Source organism: Denticeps clupeoides, chromosome 6 (genome assembly GCF_900700375.1).
Source record: "Denticeps clupeoides chromosome 6, fDenClu1.1, whole genome shotgun sequence".
NCBI classification, from domain to species: Eukaryota; Metazoa; Chordata; class Actinopteri; order Clupeiformes; family Denticipitidae; genus Denticeps; species Denticeps clupeoides.
Window position 1 is genome coordinate 874,166 of NC_041712.1, and position 19,946 is coordinate 894,111.

At 41.2% G+C, this 19,946-nt stretch overlaps 1 protein-coding gene across 10 annotated transcripts in view; it reads right to left on the reverse strand.

The window, feature by feature from the left end:
* Positions 1–14,835: 14,835 nt before the first annotated feature.
* The window catches only part of LOC114791861 (gephyrin), a 109,890-nt gene continuing 104,779 nt past the window's right edge, over positions 14,836–19,946 (reverse strand). For 4 of the 10 annotated variants that reach the window (XM_028982361.1, XM_028982359.1, XM_028982364.1 and 1 more), the window contains 5 exons: positions 19,690–19,763; positions 19,536–19,600; positions 16,386–16,489; positions 16,133–16,229; positions 15,837–15,970 (listed from right to left, as the gene is read on the reverse strand). In XM_028982361.1, the coding sequence (XP_028838194.1) occupies positions 15,837–15,970; positions 16,133–16,229; positions 16,386–16,489; positions 19,536–19,600; positions 19,690–19,763 (474 nt within the window). Of the gene's footprint in view, positions 15,971–16,132; positions 16,230–16,345; positions 16,490–19,535; positions 19,601–19,689; positions 19,764–19,946 lie in introns of those variants that run through there. The other 6 variants (XM_028982358.1, XM_028982360.1, XM_028982362.1 and 3 more) reach the window with 4 other exon arrangements.

Genomic DNA, 19,946 nt, shown 5'->3' on the forward strand with positions numbered 1-19,946 from the left:
GCAAAGATGAGAAGGTCTTCCAAGGTCACTGCTTCGACATCAACTAAACAAACTAATGTTTTTAAAGCTTCAGCATCCTGGAGGTAGTCTCACCAATATCCTGAGTTGCAATTCTGTGCCTCAAATCTGTTGTTGGCCCTTCTGGTAGTGTGTACTTGAAGAGATGCTCATCATCTCTAATTATCTGGGTATTTCTGAAGAACAGTCAAAACATCTTTTGAAGCTTTGAAGACCAGCACGGAAACAAAATGATAAAATGGAGAAGAAGAAAAAATGATAGTTATTAAAGGCCACTGAGCTCAGAAAGAGGCCATTGCTGTCAGGTATCGAAAGAACCAATCTGACGGTAGACCCAGACAGTAAATGTAACAGTTTTCAGCAGTTTGTGCTATAGTAGCTCATTTGAGGGATTGTTCCAGATGGACTACCATAGATGCACACTGGTTCTTGCTTGGAACACTTTGGGTAGATGCCAAATTCCCTTTTTTCCCACCAGACTATCTTCTTAAAATGACTATTAAGCTTGCAGCAGATGAGTGATACCTTTCAAATGCTGCTCATGTCCTCTGAAGAACATATCATTAAGCCAGTTTTGTGCACACATCTTCCTTGTTGGTCAGAGTTGTGTACCTTGTGACTGCAACCAGCAAGATGCAGAGATTCCTGCAGATCCTTTTCTGTTGTTGCATTTTTTTTCTAAAATAAAATTGATTACAGTTAGTGTACTATAAAAACATCTAAGTTTAATACTAATACTGTATAATACTAATGTTATAGAAATAGTAAGTGCTTTAACTAGCTTACTCGATTGCAAATGTGGACTTCATTTCTAGAAAACTGACGTATTCTCTTAAAGACAAATGACAATTAGAAATACATTTGTATAACCACAGCAATACTAATGAAAAAAAACATAGTCTTAAAATACAAGTCTACAATATCTGGTCAGATACATACAGATCTGTGGAAAACATTCCTTACAATAACCATGTTCCCTTGCAAAAATCTTTATAATAAGAACACATTCCCCCCAAAAAAATTCAGGTAATTCCCATTCTTTTTTGTAGCTTTCTGCCAAGGTCACAAATTCAAAGTGACTGTATTACAAGCGAAGATAAATGTAATGTCATAATAAACTGTCATGCAAGGATCACTGCTTCTTTAAAATACAAATCATGTATGAGAACTAAAACATTGATAAAAGAACGTTTTATAATGTGCCTGTTCTGACAGGATCACTTGCACCAATATCACATTCTCTGGGAGAATGACATTGAATGTCTGTTCGTCGTGATTTTGCTGAATGATTTTTGCGTGATTTTGCTGAATGTCTGTTCGTCGTGATTTTACTGTCACTTGTGGTATGTCCTGCTGGACTAATAATTTCACAATGACACAATGAAAAACAGCAACAACCAAAGAGGACTTTCCCAGTGATCTTCAGTCTGTTATGGTAGCTAAACCACATCTCTACTGCCACTTTGGAACATACTTTTCCAAGGTCAAGACTCTTCTGTGCTGAGAATACCCACACTGAACAGCAGTGCTTAATGACATGACTTGTAAGAATCCTATGATCATATAGCAAATTTAGACCAATAAACACCAAAAAACATATTATAACTCATGAAAGTGAAGTGATTGTCACACGTGATACACAGCAACACAGTGCATACAGTGAAATTTGTCCTCTGCATTTAACCCATCACCCTGAGTGAGCAGTGGGCAGCCATGACAGGCGCCCGGTGAGCAGTGTGTGGGGACGGTGCTTTACTCAGTGGCACCTTGGCAGATCGGGATTCGAACCAGCAACCTTCTGATTACAGGGCCGCTTCCTTAACCACTAGGCCACCACTACCCAAAGCATGACAATGTTACAGTGCACATAAGGGATAACTTTGTTATCTGACAAGTACACAAATTTCAAAGCTTCTGGGATTCCCATGTAGGAATGACAGTGCAATTGAAAATTAAATCCTACATTTTAAAATTTAGACATTTAAAATCACACAACATGACAAAGGACATTGTGCACTGACCCATAATACAGTGAAGGTCGAGACAAACCAGACGGGCAAGTAGTGAAGTGAAAGTGAAGTGTGGTGGAGGATTTGCTGAAGATTTGATCAATAAATTCAAGCAACAGTAAAGTACTCTAGACAAAGCTGTTTATTGCTATATGCAACAAGACAAAAGCCAGCCAGTCGACAGAGATGTAGTTCACCCCCTTGGGGCTTTCGTTCTTATACATTTTACTTATCTTTAGTCACATCATAAAAAACCAAGAAGTCCCAAAAGACTGAGGTCTTGTGTGTGTGCGCTCAGGGGCTTGTTTAAATGATTTGCGTTCATTCCCAGATTTCGTGTGGAATTCGCTTGAAGGCACCAAGGCCAGACCTTGTGAACGTGCATATGTGTGCTTAGGCATACACCAATATATATATATATATATATATATATATATATATATAGTGCTTACAGTGTTACGTATGTTTCCAACAAATATCTTGTTTATCTGTGCTCCTTAACACAGAGTTAGACCCATAACAAAACCTACGTTTAAGTGTATAAGTTCAGTGAATGTTATCGCACATCTGTCATCATAATTCCGTTCCTGGCTGCTGAGGCCTGTCCAACATCAGAAACAGTTAAGTATTGTACGCCCAGCTGTGACAGTCGGCCTTCTTCTGGGCATACCAAACCTCTATAATATATTAGGCCTTGGCTGGGCCTTACTAATCTCATCTCGGTTCTTTCCAACCCTGCCAAGCCTTGGTTGTCCATTGACCTCTAGGGAGTTTTCTGCAGTTGTGCATGTGAGCGCATGATCTCATTGAAAGGGCATATAAAGTTTAGACTTGGGTGGAGGGTCATGCTCTGTGCCTGCTGCAAAGGTCCACAAACATACAATGTGATTAAAAAATAGACCATACACCCCCCCCTTTCTGCTTACAAGGCAATAGGTGCTCCAAACTAAATTTCAGAAAGCAGAACAAAGTGTTCAACAAAACAAAAAAATTTAAATCAATGATAAAAACTTAAACCTAAGATACAAAATAATAGACATAAAAGACAGATTAAACAAAAAGAAACATATAAACAACAACACAACTCTTTTCACAGACCATAGGTAACTTATTCCTGAGGAGTGGGCAAAAAACCCAATATTCCTGAATTCAGAGCCAATTAAAGGGGGAAAATTCCCACTGTACCTGCCTCTGGCACGGTAGTGCACTCAGCACCTGAGTTCAACAGGTACCTCATACCTATGGTCTGTAGGGAGAACTCAAAATGACATTTTTACATCAACAAAGTACACAGGAACACAAAAAACATATCTCAATAAAATAAATGCATATATTATTAAGATCAGAATAGTCAAATAATACTGATTCATTCTTTAACACACTAAAGCTGCTGCGTCGTTGATCTTCTGTTTGCTGTGACTTTTGTGGGTAGACTCGTTGTGGGTTGTCAGTTGACACCCTCCACACTTGACCCTTCTGCACACAAGGAAAAGCAAAAAAAACTGTAGGAGAACACAGTGTCTTGGACTTTAACAGAAGACCAGAGAAAACAGATAGGTTTTGAGATTGGATTTAAACACTGAGACTGAGTCTGAGTCCCGGACACTGACAGGCAATCTGTTCCACAACTGCAGAGCTCTATAGGAGAAGGATCTGCTCCCAGCTGTGACCTTCTGTACTTTGGGTACCAGTAGTGACCCCGCACCCATTGATCGAAGGGGGCGTGGCGAGCGGGAGACCATTTAGAGCTTTATAGGTCAAAAGTAGGATTTTGTAGTCAATCCTAAATTTGACACCTAGGACACCTAGATCCTTTACTTCTGTACTTGGTGAGATGGAAAGGCTATCCAGGGTTATGGTGTAGTCAGCCAGCTTATGTCAACCAGCTTATGCCATCTCAGCCATCTTATGTCAGTCCTCAGATGTTGGCCATCATGGGCTGAGCTGTCATCAGTGACGCGTCATCTAAACCTCCACATCTCCTCCTGGCCCCACCTTGTTTATGACAACATTGTCTACTCCAACATTGTCTACTTGCAATTCACTTCAATTTGGTTTGCAAACGATTAAAAAAACACACCTGCACCCCCTGTCCCACCATGTCACCAGGAAAGATTGTACAATTACAACAATTACTCTACATTTAGTGTACAAATCCCTGATGCTTTAATATATGTTATTAGTCAATCATCATTTTTATTTAGCATAATCACAAGCACAGCCTCTCTGTAAGTGGGTCTCTTGCTTCACTCATCAGATATCTCACAGGACACTACCAGACATACAGGGAGTGCAGAATTATTAAGCAAGTTGTATTTTTGAGGAATAATTTTATTATTATTATCTCAATGAACCCCAAAAAACTCATTAAAACCAAAGCTGAATGTTTTTGGAAGTAGTTTTTATTTTTAGCTATTTTAGGGGGATGTCTGTGTGTGCAGGTGACTATTACTGACCATAATTATTAGGCAACTTAACAAAAAACAAATATATACCCATTTCAATTATTTATTTTTACCAGTGAAACCAATATAACATCTCCACATTCACAAATATACATTTCTGACATTCAAAAACAAAACAGCGACCAATATAGCCACATTTCTTTGCAAGGACACTCAAAAGCCTGCCATCCATGGATTCTGTCAGTGTTTTGATCTGTTCACCATCAACATTGCGTGCAGCAGCAACCACAGCCTCCCAGACACTGTTCAGAGAGGTGTACTGTTTTCCCTCCTTGTAAATCTCACATTTGATGATGGACCACAGGTTCTCATTGGGGTTCAGATCAGGTGAACAAGGAGGCCATGTCATTAGTTTTTCTTCTTTTATACCATTTCTTGCCAGCCACGCTGTGGAGTACTTGGATGCGTGTGATGGAGCATTGTCCTGCATGAAAATCATGTTTTTCTTGAAGGATGCAGACTTCTTCCTGTACCACTGCTTGAAGAAGGTGTCTTCCAGAAACTGGCAGTAGGACTGGGAGTTGAGCTTGACTCCATCCTCAACCCGAAAAGGCCCCACAAGCTCATCTTTGATGATACCAGCCCAAACCAGTACTCCACCTCCACCTTGCTGGCGTCTGAGTCGGACTGGAGCTCTCTGCCCTTTACCAATCCAGCCACGGGCCCATCCATCTGGCCCATAAAGACTCACTCTCATTTCATCAGTCCATAAAACCTTAGAAAAATCTGTCTTGAGATATTTCTTGGCCCAGTCTTGACGTTTCAGCTTGTGTGTCTTGTTCAGTGGTGGTCGTCTTTCAGCCTTTCTTACCTTGGCCATGTCTCTGAGTATTGCACACCTTGTGCTTTTGGGCACTCCAGTGATGTTGCAGCTCTGAAATATGGCCAAACTGGTGGCAAGTGGCATCTTGGCAGCTGCACGCTTGACTTTTCTCAGTTCATGGGCAGTTATTTTGCGCCTTGGTTTTTCCACACGCTTCTTGCGACCCTGTTGACTATTTTGAATGAAACGCTTGATTGTTCGATGATCACGCTTCAGAAGCTTTGCAATTTTAAGAGTGCTGCATCCCTCTGCAAGATATCTCACTATTTTTGACTTTTCTGAGCCTGTCAAGTCCTTCTTTTGACCCATTTTGCCAAAGGAAAGGAAGTTGCCTAATAATTCTGCACACCTGATATAGGGTGTTGATGTCATTAGACCACACCCCTTCTCATTACAGAGATGCACATCACCTAATTGTCACATGATTCCATCATGTGACTAGGAGCAACACGGAAACGAGGTAACGTGTGCCCTATAAATTGACGAGAGAGCAGCTACCGGCTGCGCAGTCATTGATTGACACCCATCGTCAGACCCGGCTCAGAAACCCTCAAGCCAAGTAAACTCGTTCCAGTTTGTCTGTAATCCCGAAACCTGCTCTCCTTCCTGTTGCCCCGTTCTGTCCTGTCCTGTCTTTGTGCCTTAACGCGAATGACAACATCAGCGTGGTGTTGTGGCTGGCGCCGCCAGCGTTCGCAGAGTAACGTGGAGGAGCTTACCTGCCTCCGTGCGTCCCGCCGCATCGAGGTCTCTCGTCTCCTCCTACACGCCTCTCTCATTCTGGTCCCGGTTTGCGTGTCACTAATATGCTTAATTGGTAGGAGGCTTTCGAGCCTTTACAGCTTGGAGTAAGACAACATGCATGAAGATGATGATGTGGACAAAATACTCATTTGCCTAATAATTCTGCACTCCCTGTAGATATGTGGATCCATCGAACACTCCACAGCCCTCATGGCTGCGCCCCGCCCAGCTCTGGTAGAACGTTCATGACCCCTCCAGCTGAATGCACATAGAAAGACATGAGCAAGTGGGATAATGCACAGCTTCCAGTCCATGCTGTGGCCAAAGAAGGTTGGAGTCTGTAACCACCACACACACTCACCACTTTGCTTAAGATAATCAGAAGAGCGTCCATCAGAATTCTCACCGATATCTGTCAATAATAACAAGAAGAAGAACAAATAGAAGAACACAATTTTTGCTTTCCAAGCCAAAATAACAAGGTCCCTTAACGGTACTCTGGTCTTAATCTGTGTATTTCCTGCCCCTCTCTTTCACTTTCCCCTATGTGAGTCAGGATCTGTTTCTTCACTGGGTTTGAGACGGGCACCTAAGATTCCTCTATAAGACCCCCCATTGTACCCCAATCTTCCCCTAACCCCCCTTTGGAGATAGCTAACTTGTCCCTTCACTAAACTGTACCCGCGTACAGTGGGAGGATGGGTGTGGAGATTTACATGACTCTTCATGCCTTGGGCTGAACCAATTCTTCCCCATCTCTTTGACAATCGTGCCTTGACCCCCTAGCACTTCACCTGAAACAGAAGACATCCATCGTTCGTTAACATTTTGTCTATTTTCTCTGATAATGTTTTGTCTGTCTTCTCGTCAAATCCATTCATCAGAGGTGTAACTTGCCTATGTAACCCTGTCTAACACTGCTAATAGGAGCATTAACACAAATATGTGTATAATATTCCATACCCCATACAATCCCTCCTGTTGAGACATGGGGTAGCTTATCGTTTTTCCCAGATGTGCTTCGCCATTCAACCAAATATTGCAAATAAACCCTACACAGATTTACTAGACAAATAAATTTGAAGTTCTACCCTCACCTATTCAATAACTTGCGAGCTGTCACTTTAAAAGGAGATGCTTCTTCCATCTTAACTTTAATATAATTAAAGCTCTTTTAATATAATGCTACACCTGAATAATAACACTGGGTTACAATTTTTTTTTTTGTGAGTTGTCTAATATATTTCTGCTGATTTAACATATTTCTGGTCCACAGAACACGAATATGGCATCAGTTTTTGTAGATCAGGTCAGGTTTTTCAGCTAAGATGATTTTATAATAGTGCGATTTTCTGTCTTGAAAAATTTTAATTCACCACAAAATTAACTTTATATATGCAAATTGTATGTTCAATCATCACTGTTCAAAACTTGTATTTCCTTTTCCTTGAAGTTCTGGAATGTCCAGCGGCAGGGATGTCTCTAGTCAGATTCCAACAGTAGTCCGCCATCATTACTGCATCCCACCGACCTTGGTACCTGTTCTCCATCTCCTTCATCTCCTGATGGAAACGCTCGCCCTGTTCATCACTCATAGATCCAAGATTTTCCGGAAACCGATCCATATGTGAGTATAAGTAATGCATTTTGATGCTCATGTTGCATCCGAGGTTCCTGAAAGCAGTCAACATATTTGTGACACGTTCCACGTAGTTAGGGGCATTATTGTTGCCCAGAAAGTTTTTCACAATCATAACAAAAGCCTTCCACGCTTCCAGCTCCACTTCGTTCATTGACTTTTCGAACTGAGGATCTGTGATGAGCTGACGGATTTGAGGACCATCAAAGATGCCAGCCTTTAACTTCTCAATGGTCAATCCTGGAAAAGCCTGGCACAAGTAAATGAAGCAGCCACCAGCTTTGTCCAATGCTTTGGTGAACTGCTTAATCAAACCAAGTTTGATGTGCAGTGGTGGGAAGAGTATCTTATCTCTGTCCACCAGAGGGCTGTTGATGACGTTCTCTGCTCTGCAAGGCACCAATTCCTTCCGTTCAGGCCAGTCCTTCTGTATGTAATGATGCAAAGGAAGCGGGGGTACTTGGTAAACCCCGACTGCTGTCCCAACAAAAACTTCACCATCTTTAAGTCAACACAAATATACCAGTGATGCTGATCATAGCAAATTTTCTCCAAAGCGTACTTCACTGCTTCATGCTTCTCCTTCAGTGTAGTCGAGTGTGCGAGGGGTACAGAGGCATAGAGGTTGCCATTGTGCAGCAAAACACATTTCAGTGATCGCTTGCTGCTGTCAATGAACGGTCTCCAATCTGTGGGTTCGTATTGTGGCACTCCAAGCTTGTGTAGAAGTTGTGCAATATCTGAACAGTACACCAAATCCTTCTCTTGAGAGAAATAACATAGGTAGTCTTGATGTCTGTTGCGGTAGAATGTGATGCGAACGCTTTCTGAGAGTAGGTTTTTGTCCTTTAATCTGGATGCTAATAGTTCGGCAGATTTTGACAAGCTGAGATCCCGAACTAGATCACTAAGCTCCATTTGAGAGAAAAGCTTTGGCGCACCGCTTTCATCAACCACATATTCTTCTTCATTTTTTTCAACACTGGAAGAGTCTTGGTCGCTAAGTACAGGAAGTTCTCCAAAGACAGGTATTGGGATTTCATCGCAATGAGCTACAGGACGACGTGCTGATTTAAGATCAGGATATGTCAGGCTGTTCCGTTTTTTTCTGTTTATCCCAGTCACTTCAATAGCGCAAAAGTAGCAATCAGTCTCATGGTTTCTCGGCTCCCTCCAGACCATGGGTATTCCAAACTTCAGACAACTCTTATGACCCTTGGTCCACTGACGCAGATACTCAGTGCAGTTTTTGCATACCATGTGTGCTGCCCAAGCTTTGTCTTGGTCACCTAGTGCCATACTGAAATAAGCAAGGTATGCACGCTTTACGAAACTTGTGATTGGTTTCCTGTAATGAACAAGAGTGTATTCGCCGCAAATGTAACAGAAGACATCAGGCTTATTTCTGCAAGATCTTCTTAATGATGCCATCTCATTAACTTTGAAACTCTAAATAACAATATTTGTAATATGCAACAACAAAATTTTAAATATAGGCCTATAAATGAGAAACACACACACACACAATGTAGTTTACGTAATGCTTTGCATGGCATCAGTTTATCTAATTTCGACAATAGATCGAAAAGTTGACCTGGTAGCGCAAAACCAATGTGATTTTTGGATTTAGCGCATTAAAATTATCCTAGATCAGCTATAAACGATTTTATTCCTGTACAAAGAGTCAAATCAGCACAGCGGTGCAGGATGGTCTGAAGAGGAACAGCCCGTTCCTTCTACACAGTAGATGTTGGAATGCAATATTAGTGCAGTCGAACGTCAGGAGATGAACCTGATGTGGGTCCTTCACATGCAGTGTTAATATGGGTTAACCCAAACTCATAACATGCAGTGTCAGCAGCTTTGAACTTCCATTCACCATCCTCCTTGCATTTATGGGTTTTATACAAATCAAAACTTGTGCTCTTTTTCTCGGCCAATTGAACCATCAATTGTATCAAGAAAAAATTCCATATGTCAAAAAACTATTTTTATGCCAATCCTAAAACATCACTGAATCATCACAATTGTTCCTGATCTCCAATCGTAGTAGCCTCTGTATTAGCTTCTGTCTAATCCTTTACATATATACATACAGTCAGGTCCATAAATATTGGGACATCGACACAATGTTCACATTTTTGGCTCTATACACCACCACAATGGATATCAAATGAAACAAACAAGATGTGCTTTAACTGCAGACTATCAGCTTTTATTTGAGGGTATTTACATCCAAATCAGGTGAACAGTGTAGGAATTACAACAGTTTGCATATCCCCCCTCAAAGGCACTACCACTGGGAGTGCCCCACAAAACGGTCCATGGAAGGGGGGAGAAGTCCATAAGGACGAGTGGCGGCTGTCCTGCACCGGTGGCGTCAGGCCCGGGCCAAAGCACGGCTTGTCTGTGGGGGACCGGCATCCTGTCCACTGTCCGCAGGCACCCGTCACTCCGGTCAGTCTCCAGCACGCCCCGCTGGGAAGTTCTCCGCCTCCCTCGTCTCGGTTAACGCCGGGAGCACCTGAACTGCGCGACCGGTCTCCTCGACCCCACGGTAGCTTTCGTAGGCCATCGAGAGTCTGTCACGCTTGGGGAACTGATAAAACATGACGTGGATCATGGCGGGGAACTGCCGATTACCGGAGGTGCTTCGCTGGAATCCGGACGAGACGGCGGCGTTGGGGGACGTCTATACATGGAACCCTGAACATGGATCTCAGCGGGGTGTAGATCGGCTGCGTCCACATGGTCGGGTCATTCTGTCACGGATGGGGCTGGACATGGCGATGAAGGAGGACACATTCGCACAATTTCACAGGACAGGGGTTTAATACACAATACACGAGACAAGGGAACATGAACACACAATGACCTGATGGCGAACAGACACGAGCAGGATAGTTTTATACAATTATATAAATATTCACCAGGTGAACACGATCAGGGAACATTACACGAGACCAACATGAAACTCCGGTCCGGACTCCGGTTCGGATCTGTCTCTCTCTCTCATACACACAAAGAGGCTTCGCTTATCACATACGTACAGAAATCAAAGTGCGTACGAACGTAAACAATAGAATAAGAATCACGTCGTTGTGTCTAAAGCATGAAATAAACAAAAATTTAACAAATCATTCATGTTTAAGATAAACCACATTAAAACTAACATTAAAAACCTCCACTTTTGTGTGTGTCTGCCAAATGCCGTAAATGTAAATGCAAACAAGCAAGAGCAGCAAAAATCTTTCTGCGTTTGGAGATTCATGGCATAATGTGGACATGCGCATGGACATGCGCTGTAGCACTTAGAAACGGTTTTTGGCAGGTAGCAAAAAAGAACACCGGTACTCTGCCCTTTTTTGCTACCTGCCAGAAACTGCTTCTAAGCGCTATTTACATTTTATGGCATTTACCAGAATTTATTTCACGCATTATACACCTCGAGGTGATTGTTGTTATACTGTTTAAGTTTTTACGCACTTTGAATTCTGTACGTATGGGATGAAATTCTACCATTAAACTTCGGTGTACACGTGTGTTTAATTTGCTTGAAGGGACTACTTTTGGGTTTTGCTTTAGTTAGAGTAGAAATATTACATTTACATAGAAATGATGCTTATGATGATAGTATAACAATGATAATAATAATGCAGCAGCACAGTGTGAGGTGGTAAAAAAGTACTGTGTTCAATACCTAAGATACTTCAACCACTGAACCACTAACCACCACTCAACCAGATGAACTACACAAACTAACATAAAGAACATAAGTAAAAAATATTCATTCATCAATAACCAACTTACAGACTGATCCAGCAAGACCTTAGCAGGCTGTACAGATACTGAACATTGGTAAAAAACCTCCTTCAACATCAGTCATTCATTCGCTGTCGGGGTGTCAATGACGGTTTCACAAGTTTGCTGTGGACACCCAAAAATAACTAAACATCAGCATGAAAGTTAATTTCTGATGCTATGAGACAAACATGCTGAGCACAAACTTTCATAAAGCTACCAACAACCATGAAGGACCTTCGAATGGTGGCCATCACCTCAGCCTCGTCCCAATCAATGTTAAATTCTGTTGCCGATTTAACATAGAAATTCAAGATTGTTTTATTCTCAGTACAACAGTATACACAGTGTATTGAAATAATGTTTCACACAGACCCCCCGATAGTGCATTCATAAAAGAAAAATAGATATGTATATATACACTAAACTAAACTATACTAACAAAAACTAAAGCTTAAATACTGTACAGGTTTTTCTACAGGAGAAAAGTAGAACGTTTCTGTACAATGAACAGGTTGAACAAGGACAATCATCCGCTTGTAAGTGGATATGTTGGATATTTCAACAGGACACACAAGACAAGACAAACGTGCAAAATGTGCAGAGACGTGCAAAATGAGTTGAGATGTGCAAAGATCATCATGTATTGTTGTGTGTTGAGTTTAACAGTGTTCTGGTGATGGTGGTGCATTGAGAGCTGTGACTGCTTGTGGTAAGAAGCTCTTGCATTTACAGTTCTGATGCTGCGGAACCGGCTGCCAGACGGTAGGAGGGAGAACAGGGCTTGTGAGGGGTGGCGAGAGTCCTTCATTATGTTCTGAGCTGATGAGGTGTTTCTCGTAGAGCTGGGAGATGGGTGGAAGTGGAACCCAGATGACTTCACTATCTGCTGCCGGGTACCAGACAGTGATGTAACACTCTCATTGGTCCCCCGGTAGAACAATGTGAGGACGGGAGGAGGGAGGTTGGCCTTCTTCAGCTTCCTGAGGAAGTGCAGATGTTGTTGGGCTTTCTTGGTGGTTGAGGTGATGTTGAGGCTCCAGGAGAGGTCATCTGTCATGTGCACACCGAGGAACTTCATGCTGCTGACGATCACAACAGCAGATCCATTGATGTGCAGTGGGGTGGAGACAGTTGTTTTCTTCCTGAAGTTGACAACCATCTCTTTGGTCTTGGTGACATTGAGAGTCAGGTTGTTGCTCTGGCACCAATCCACCAGATGTTTTTATGGTTCATGGTTCGAACTGTACTCTGCAGCACAGTCGTGTGTCAGCTGTAAACAGTGGGCTGAGCATACCTCCCTGAGGGGACCTCTGAGGACCTTTCCTATAGACACAGAGTGAGGTCTGTTAGGAAGTCCAAGTCCCAGCTGCAGAGTGGAGAGCTTATTCCCAGCATGTCCAACTTCATTACAAGCTTCTGAGGGATGACTGTATTGAACGACAGGTTTAATATTATATACATCAGCCTTCATTGTATATATATTACAAGTTTCATTTTATTTATATTGGCTTTCATTCAATATTCATCACATATCATGAAATATTTCCTGTTTGGTTTGCTATACACTTTGTGAGGTTATTTAAAATGAATATGCCAGCCTGTCTATGGTCCTGCAGTGGCTAGAAATTGTTTCTCATGCTTTTTCTGCCCATAAAATTTTCCGCCCCTCCCCTACCGTCATGGCTTACAAAAGTGCGAAGCACTGTGGTTCTGTCATGCAAGACTCTGAAGAACCATGACTTCCTGTCTGCACCAATGCCCACTCATTTCTATAGGCCACTCTCCTCCGTGTCCCTCTCTCCTCCTCATTTGCATTAAAGGGGCAGTGGTGGCCTAGCGGTTAAGGAAGCGGCCCCGTAATCAGAAGGTTGCCAGTTCGAATCCCGATCCGCCAAGGTGCCACTGAGCAAAGCACCGTCCCCTCACACTGCTCCCCGGGGGCCTGTCATGGCTGCCCACTGCTCACTCAGGGTGATGGTTAAATGCACTGTGTGCACTGTGTGCTGTGCTGCTGTGTATCACATGTGACAATGTCTCACTTTCACTCTCACTTGTGTAAACGAGAAGAGCACTGAAATGATCTCAGCAGCTATAGGCAATGAAACGGCGCGTCCTGGTAGCCTAGTAGGGTGGTAGTAGCCTAGTGGGTAACACACTCGCCTATGAACCAGAAGACCTGGGTTCGAATCCCACTTACTACCATTGTGTCCCTGAGCAAGACACTTAACCCTGAGTTGCTCCAGGGAGACTGTCCCTGTAACTACTGATTGTAAGTCGCTCTGGATAAGGGCGTCTGATAAATACTGTAAATGTAAATGTAAATGTCCTGGAGAAATCTCATTGTGGGAATGGATCAAAGTGGCTGTAATTCTGCACCGATATAAAACCAGTATAAGACTGATATAAAAAATAAGAAAACATTTAATTAACCTCCTACCAACCCCAGGGTATTAGCACCACAGAAAGGTTCAACCAGAATATCATAAACATGCTGGGGACACCAGAGCATCACTTGAAACCCTGGTGGCATAAATATGTGGAAACTAGGTGGTTAACAGTGAGTATATCAAGACTGTCTGTCCCAGGCTTATGCCCAAACTGACCAGACAGCTGAGCAAAGCACTAATAACCCAGTGGACAGAGTTGTGGTGAAAGTGGTTTATTTAGAGGAACAAAATGGATGTTTTGGGGTTGAGTGGTGAGTATGGTTGTTTTTGTCTGATTTACACTTCTATGCACCTGCAGACACATTGGAGGCACTTCAGACTACCATTTGCTGAAATTGTAATGGTTATTAACTGATCTAAAAATGCTTAAATGTTTAATTGATTGCTGTAAGGTGTATGGTGTAAGGTGTGAGGTGTATAGATTTTATGGTCACCACCATATTTCTCCAAATTTCACGTCAAAGTTGTCTTAGTGTCGTATGAGTGTGAGTATGAGTTTGTATGAAACAGGGTTAGAAGACACTGTACACAAATGAGTAAGATATTTAGTTTTTAGTATTTGCCTCAAATTGAAGACAAAAATCACATAATGTGCTGTTGTGAGAAAAAAATAAAACACTTCAATACTTATTCCACCCACTAGATGCCAAAGCACAATAAAGTGACATTATTGAATTATGAATCGTGGTAATCGGAATCAAGTGTGTCCCATTAAAACTGGCCAGGATCATAACGCCACTGAAATACACAGTTTTAAGAAATCAACATTTACCACACCAGGCACCAATTGAACCGCTTTAGTGACCCCCATGTCCCCACTTTGATTCTTTGTCTGACAGCACTGGAACCATTGTGATCTTCTGCTGAAATTATATAAGACAAACAAGAAGGGCTTTTTTAAATAATGACCAAGGATTTTATTATCATAGTCTCTTTCATCAGTTTTACAGAAAATGTTATAGTACAGAGTTGTTCAATATCTCCTCATTGCTTGGTAACTATAAGAGTGTTGGTCACATGTCTGTACATTTATTTTTGCTCCTCTTTTTACTGTACACCGTAGATGTTTAAAAATGCTGCCAGTACTTAAAGAAGCAGTTTTGTTCTTGAATTCTATAACACCCTCACCCATGTTACCTTCAAATAAAAGATGGCAGCTGCTTCTGGGGGTAAGGGAGCAGGGTTACCCTGGGTGTCTGGGTGGCTTTTGCAGCCACCACCGTGTCCAGACCCCGCCTGGTCATTTGGCACAGCACACATAAACAAGACTCACACGGTAAACAACAAGCAAAGCTCTAAGTGAGGCCATAATGATGCATACAAATGGTAGGGAAAAATAGAGTCATCTCAGCAGCAGTGACCTCAGCTTGATTTCAGCTGCTGGAGTTAAATTCTTATTCTTGATATTTCTCCAATGAAGAAAATGTAGATTTTTTCTTTTTAAGTAGTAAAGATGAGGAACTCATATATTTTTCTGGCAGGCACCTACAGCTTTCTATTAAAATGCTACAGCTATCAATAAGGTCTAGCATTGAACACACAAAGCAATGATAAGAACAAAGTTTCGTTATTATAATAATAAGAACAACAATAATAATAATAATCATATGAATGCTAATACTAATCCTAATAATATATTACAGACTATTTTATTATTAGAATTTTTATATTTCCTTGAAATTATATATACAAGTTCGTAACCTATTTTTTGATCAAAATCTTGAGTATACTTCAGCATTTACCAAATTAATAAAAACTAGCTGTGCTGTTGCATATTACAGAATAGTCAAAGATATGTGGACATGCACTGTGAACCACCATGAAATTCCCACACCAGACCATGTGGCCATTGCTATCGTCATGGTGCATCTACAGCCACTGACAACATCATAGCCGCCCAATCACCATGACGTCCACAACCTCGCCCTTGTGCAGCTCCACATATTGCTCAGTTTTGGGAGGTAGCATCAGGAGCCCGTTGGCACTGCGCATGCTCATGAGCCTGCTGCTCACTTGGTTCCCTGCAGAGAGTTAGACAGTTATAGATCTAGCCCATAGGTTTAGCATCTAGCTATTGTTATAGCATTTTTTTTACATCAATATTGTTTTATATCCTGAAGCAGCTATGCATCTTTATTATTTGATGGGGTTGATTCATCTAAGGATATTCAAATCACTGTTACCTGTGCTCTGTGCCCATGGCAGTGGCTCCTGATGATGCCATGTCAGAATGCAGCGGTGGTACTCAGGGCGTGGATCCAGCTTCACATCACACGATAGCTGCAGAGGAACATCTCACGTTGCTATTTTCTCAAAACCAGCACATCCATACTATATAGTAACAAATGTAGAAACAATTCAGAAACAAAATGCAGCAAAAATGATGTGTTCACTACCTATAAGCGTGTTGGAGGTAGTGACCAGAGTGGTGCATACCCTAGCTTTAATGATGGTGGGTCGTGGATCCAAAATCCCCTGCATTTTCCTCAAGGCAGGAATGACAAAGAGGTTACATGTGACGACAGCAGATACAGGGTTACCTTTCAAAGAAAGAGAAAAATGATTTTGTTACAAACAGATCACTAATATACAAAGACACAAAGATTTGATCAGATAAAGGATAACTCTTACAACTTACATTGTAGAGAAGTGATGGAATTATGCTGAACAATGTTTGACAACACAATGTGACAACCATGTTGGTTAAGAAAATACAGTATTTTGCCAAAGGTATTGAAACCCCTGTGACGTCCCATTGGTGTGTGTCCCTAGACCCTGGGATATAACAAATGTTATGAATGGATGTGATGAACTGGAGGAGGTCATGAGAATTAGACTGAAGCATTGTGGAAGGGATTGATCCAGTGAACAGGTGGTTTGGTTGGATGAAGTGATGAGTTGTAGGATCTCTGCTGTGTCAGGAATAGGGTTGCAACGATTAGAAATGTTGGAGGTATGATTATAGTCAGAAAAATAATCCCAGTTTCACAATTATTTTACGTAAATCGATTTCACAACTGTATTGACATATATACAGTACAGGTCAAAAGTTTGAAAACAAGTTCTAATTCAATGTGTTTTCATGACCATTTACGTTGGTAGATTCTCACTGAAGGCATCAAAACTATGAATGAACACATGTGGAGTTCTGTACTTAACAGAAACATGTTTTATATTCTAGTTTCTTTGCTCTGATTACTGCTTTGCACACTCTTGCCATTCTCTCGACAGTCTTGAGGTGTTTAGCACTTGTTGGTCCAGCTCACCCCAAACCATCTGGATTGGGTTCAGGTCCGGTGACTGTGGAGGTCAGGTCTCCATTTTTTGTTAAGTACAGAACTCCACATGTGTTCATTCATAGTTTTGATGCCTTCAGTGAGAATCTACCAACGTAAATGGTCATGAAGATAAAGAGAACGCGCTGAATGAGAAGGTGTGTCCAGACTTGTACTGGCCTGTACTGTAAACCACACAAACACATTACATAAAGGTCAGAAGCTATTTATTGCAGCTTTTCAGACAGTTAGAAAAATAAAAGTAATCGCTGTACACATCTATAGGTAGCACAGCTAGTTTGTCTTTAAATCCTTAACTTAACTGCAGTGACAATAAAAAATAAAATAATGTTAAGCCTGCCTAGCTTTCACAGTTCATAAATGAGTTCAAGCTGAAGTGTAAAAAGGTGAGCATGTTCACATAGCAATCAGCAGAGGATACCAAATTCCACTCACACTCATATCTGGTCACCCCACTTAATAAAATATTATATTTTGTGATCTGCAAACAAACACTTTATCTTCCTGAGTCCTGACACATAATTTTTGTCCTCTGTAGAGGGCATGATTTTGGTCATTTTATTTTAAATGGCATTTGACTAACCTAATTCAGTCCTACTGTACTGCCTAGGAGAGATCCTGGGCTTTCTAATGATGTCACTAGAAAGGGGGAGGGACTTACTGAGCACATGTATTGCCTTTTCAAAATTGCCACATTTTACGGCACTAGGAGAGTTAAGTGCTAATTATTTCATAGAAAATATGTCTGTGCTGTCAAAAATCTAATTGTTTCTTTATTATGATAGTCTTAACTTTAATAAGATTTAAAACATGTGAAGTGAATTTAACCCTTCGAAAACACAACTTGTATTCAGTGTCCTCTGGAGAGGACAGCAGGACTTACTAACTCTCATTATGACCATTGTTCACAAAACAGAAAGCCAGGGGATGAGTAAGGTTGAAAGGATTGTGCAAGCCTTTGTGCTTGCCAGTCCAAGTGGTCTGGTGCTGGACTTTGAGGTTTATAAGGGCAAGAACACGTTCTCTGACCATCACCTGGGAATCGGACTCTTCCACGAGGAACACACTTATACTTTGACAGATTTTTCACTTCTGTCAAACTGCTAGATGCACTGAAAGCTAGTGGTCTCCAGGGAACAGGGACCATCACGAAAAACAGAATCCCAAAACAGTGCAAGTCAAAGATGTCAAATGATAACACATTTGAAAAAAAGGAAGAGGTGCATCTGAGATGGTTGTCAGAAACAAGCTTTTTCCATGTTTAAATAAGATTCCTGAATTTAGCAGTTTTTAATGTTTTAATTATATGAATTGTCCATATGACACCATTATATGAATCTATGATAAACTGTGATTTAAAAAGACCCGCTGTCCACTGGAGAGGACATATGGTAAAAACTAAATACATTTTTTTTTGGAAAAAAGTGTTGCAACATGTTTCTTTTGTTCACAGCACTTAACTTGTCTAAAAAAATCTAAATACCAAAACATTTTTTTTCCAGGACTCAGGAGGTTATGGTAGTTACCATTTTAGGACCTATGCTAAAAATCTACATTTGAAATTCCTTTTTTGATACTGCCAAAGAAGTAGTAGTGCAATCAGCCTACAGTACACGGCTAAATTAGTTTTTACTGGATTGTGCATTTTTTTATTCTGGTAGCTTGAATGCGCCCTTTTATGATGTTTATTGTATAAATACATGCTTTAGAAAATGCATGTCTTAAGTGGTGAATTGTGACAGCTTTACAACTCTATAACACCCTCCCTGTCACCCACGTACACTTTGTAACCCTTCTTCAGCCACAACCTTTTTCTGCAAGCTGCAAATGTTTGACTTGTAGTCCTGGATTTCATTTTTAGGATCTTTTGGTTATCCAAAATATGAAGTCCCACTCCACACTGTTCTTGAGATAATCTGAAGGCCAAACTAATTTTGCTCATCTGTAGATAATGCAATTTAGTAAGTTGTGCACATCAGTTTGCGCTGACGTCACTCCATGATTCCATGTGGCCCACCACTTCATGGCTGAGTTTCTGTTGATCCCAACTGCTATGGAATATTTTGTAGCATGGTAACTTCACTAATTCTTTAACAAACGTGCTTTTATACATCTGTGGCCAGGGAAGTGATCAGAACACCTGAATTCAATGATTTGTAGGAGTGTCCCAATACCTTTGGCAGTATAGTACAGGTCACTGAATAGACCATTTCAGATAGCTTCAAAGCTCTCTGTGAAGAAGCTTCTATCATTAAAAACCAGGGTGTTTGGAAAAAATTAAGAATCATACCTGGCAAAGCAAAGATGAGCTTGCGAGCACCATCTGTGTCCAATGTGGCAAATGTTGTGGGCAAACTACAGACAAAAGGAGTGCATGACTTGAATTTTGCATGCATACATAATGCATTTATACATTAATAACTAATAACAAAATACACTATTACCCTGGTTTCATGAAGACACGACCAAAGTGAATCTGGGCATGAAGGTCTATGTCCAGCACCTGTTTCAAATAGTCCTGTAAAACAAGGTCAAATATTGTTGAAACCTGTCACATTAGGACTTCAATTGTTTCCTCTAACATGTCTTAATAATTCCTTATTGTGAATGGAACATGATACTTGGCCCTTTGACCCTTGTGTGATGTTCATATTGGTGCAGGTCCAGTCAAGGGGGTGGTGTACAGTGTGAAGTCACTGAA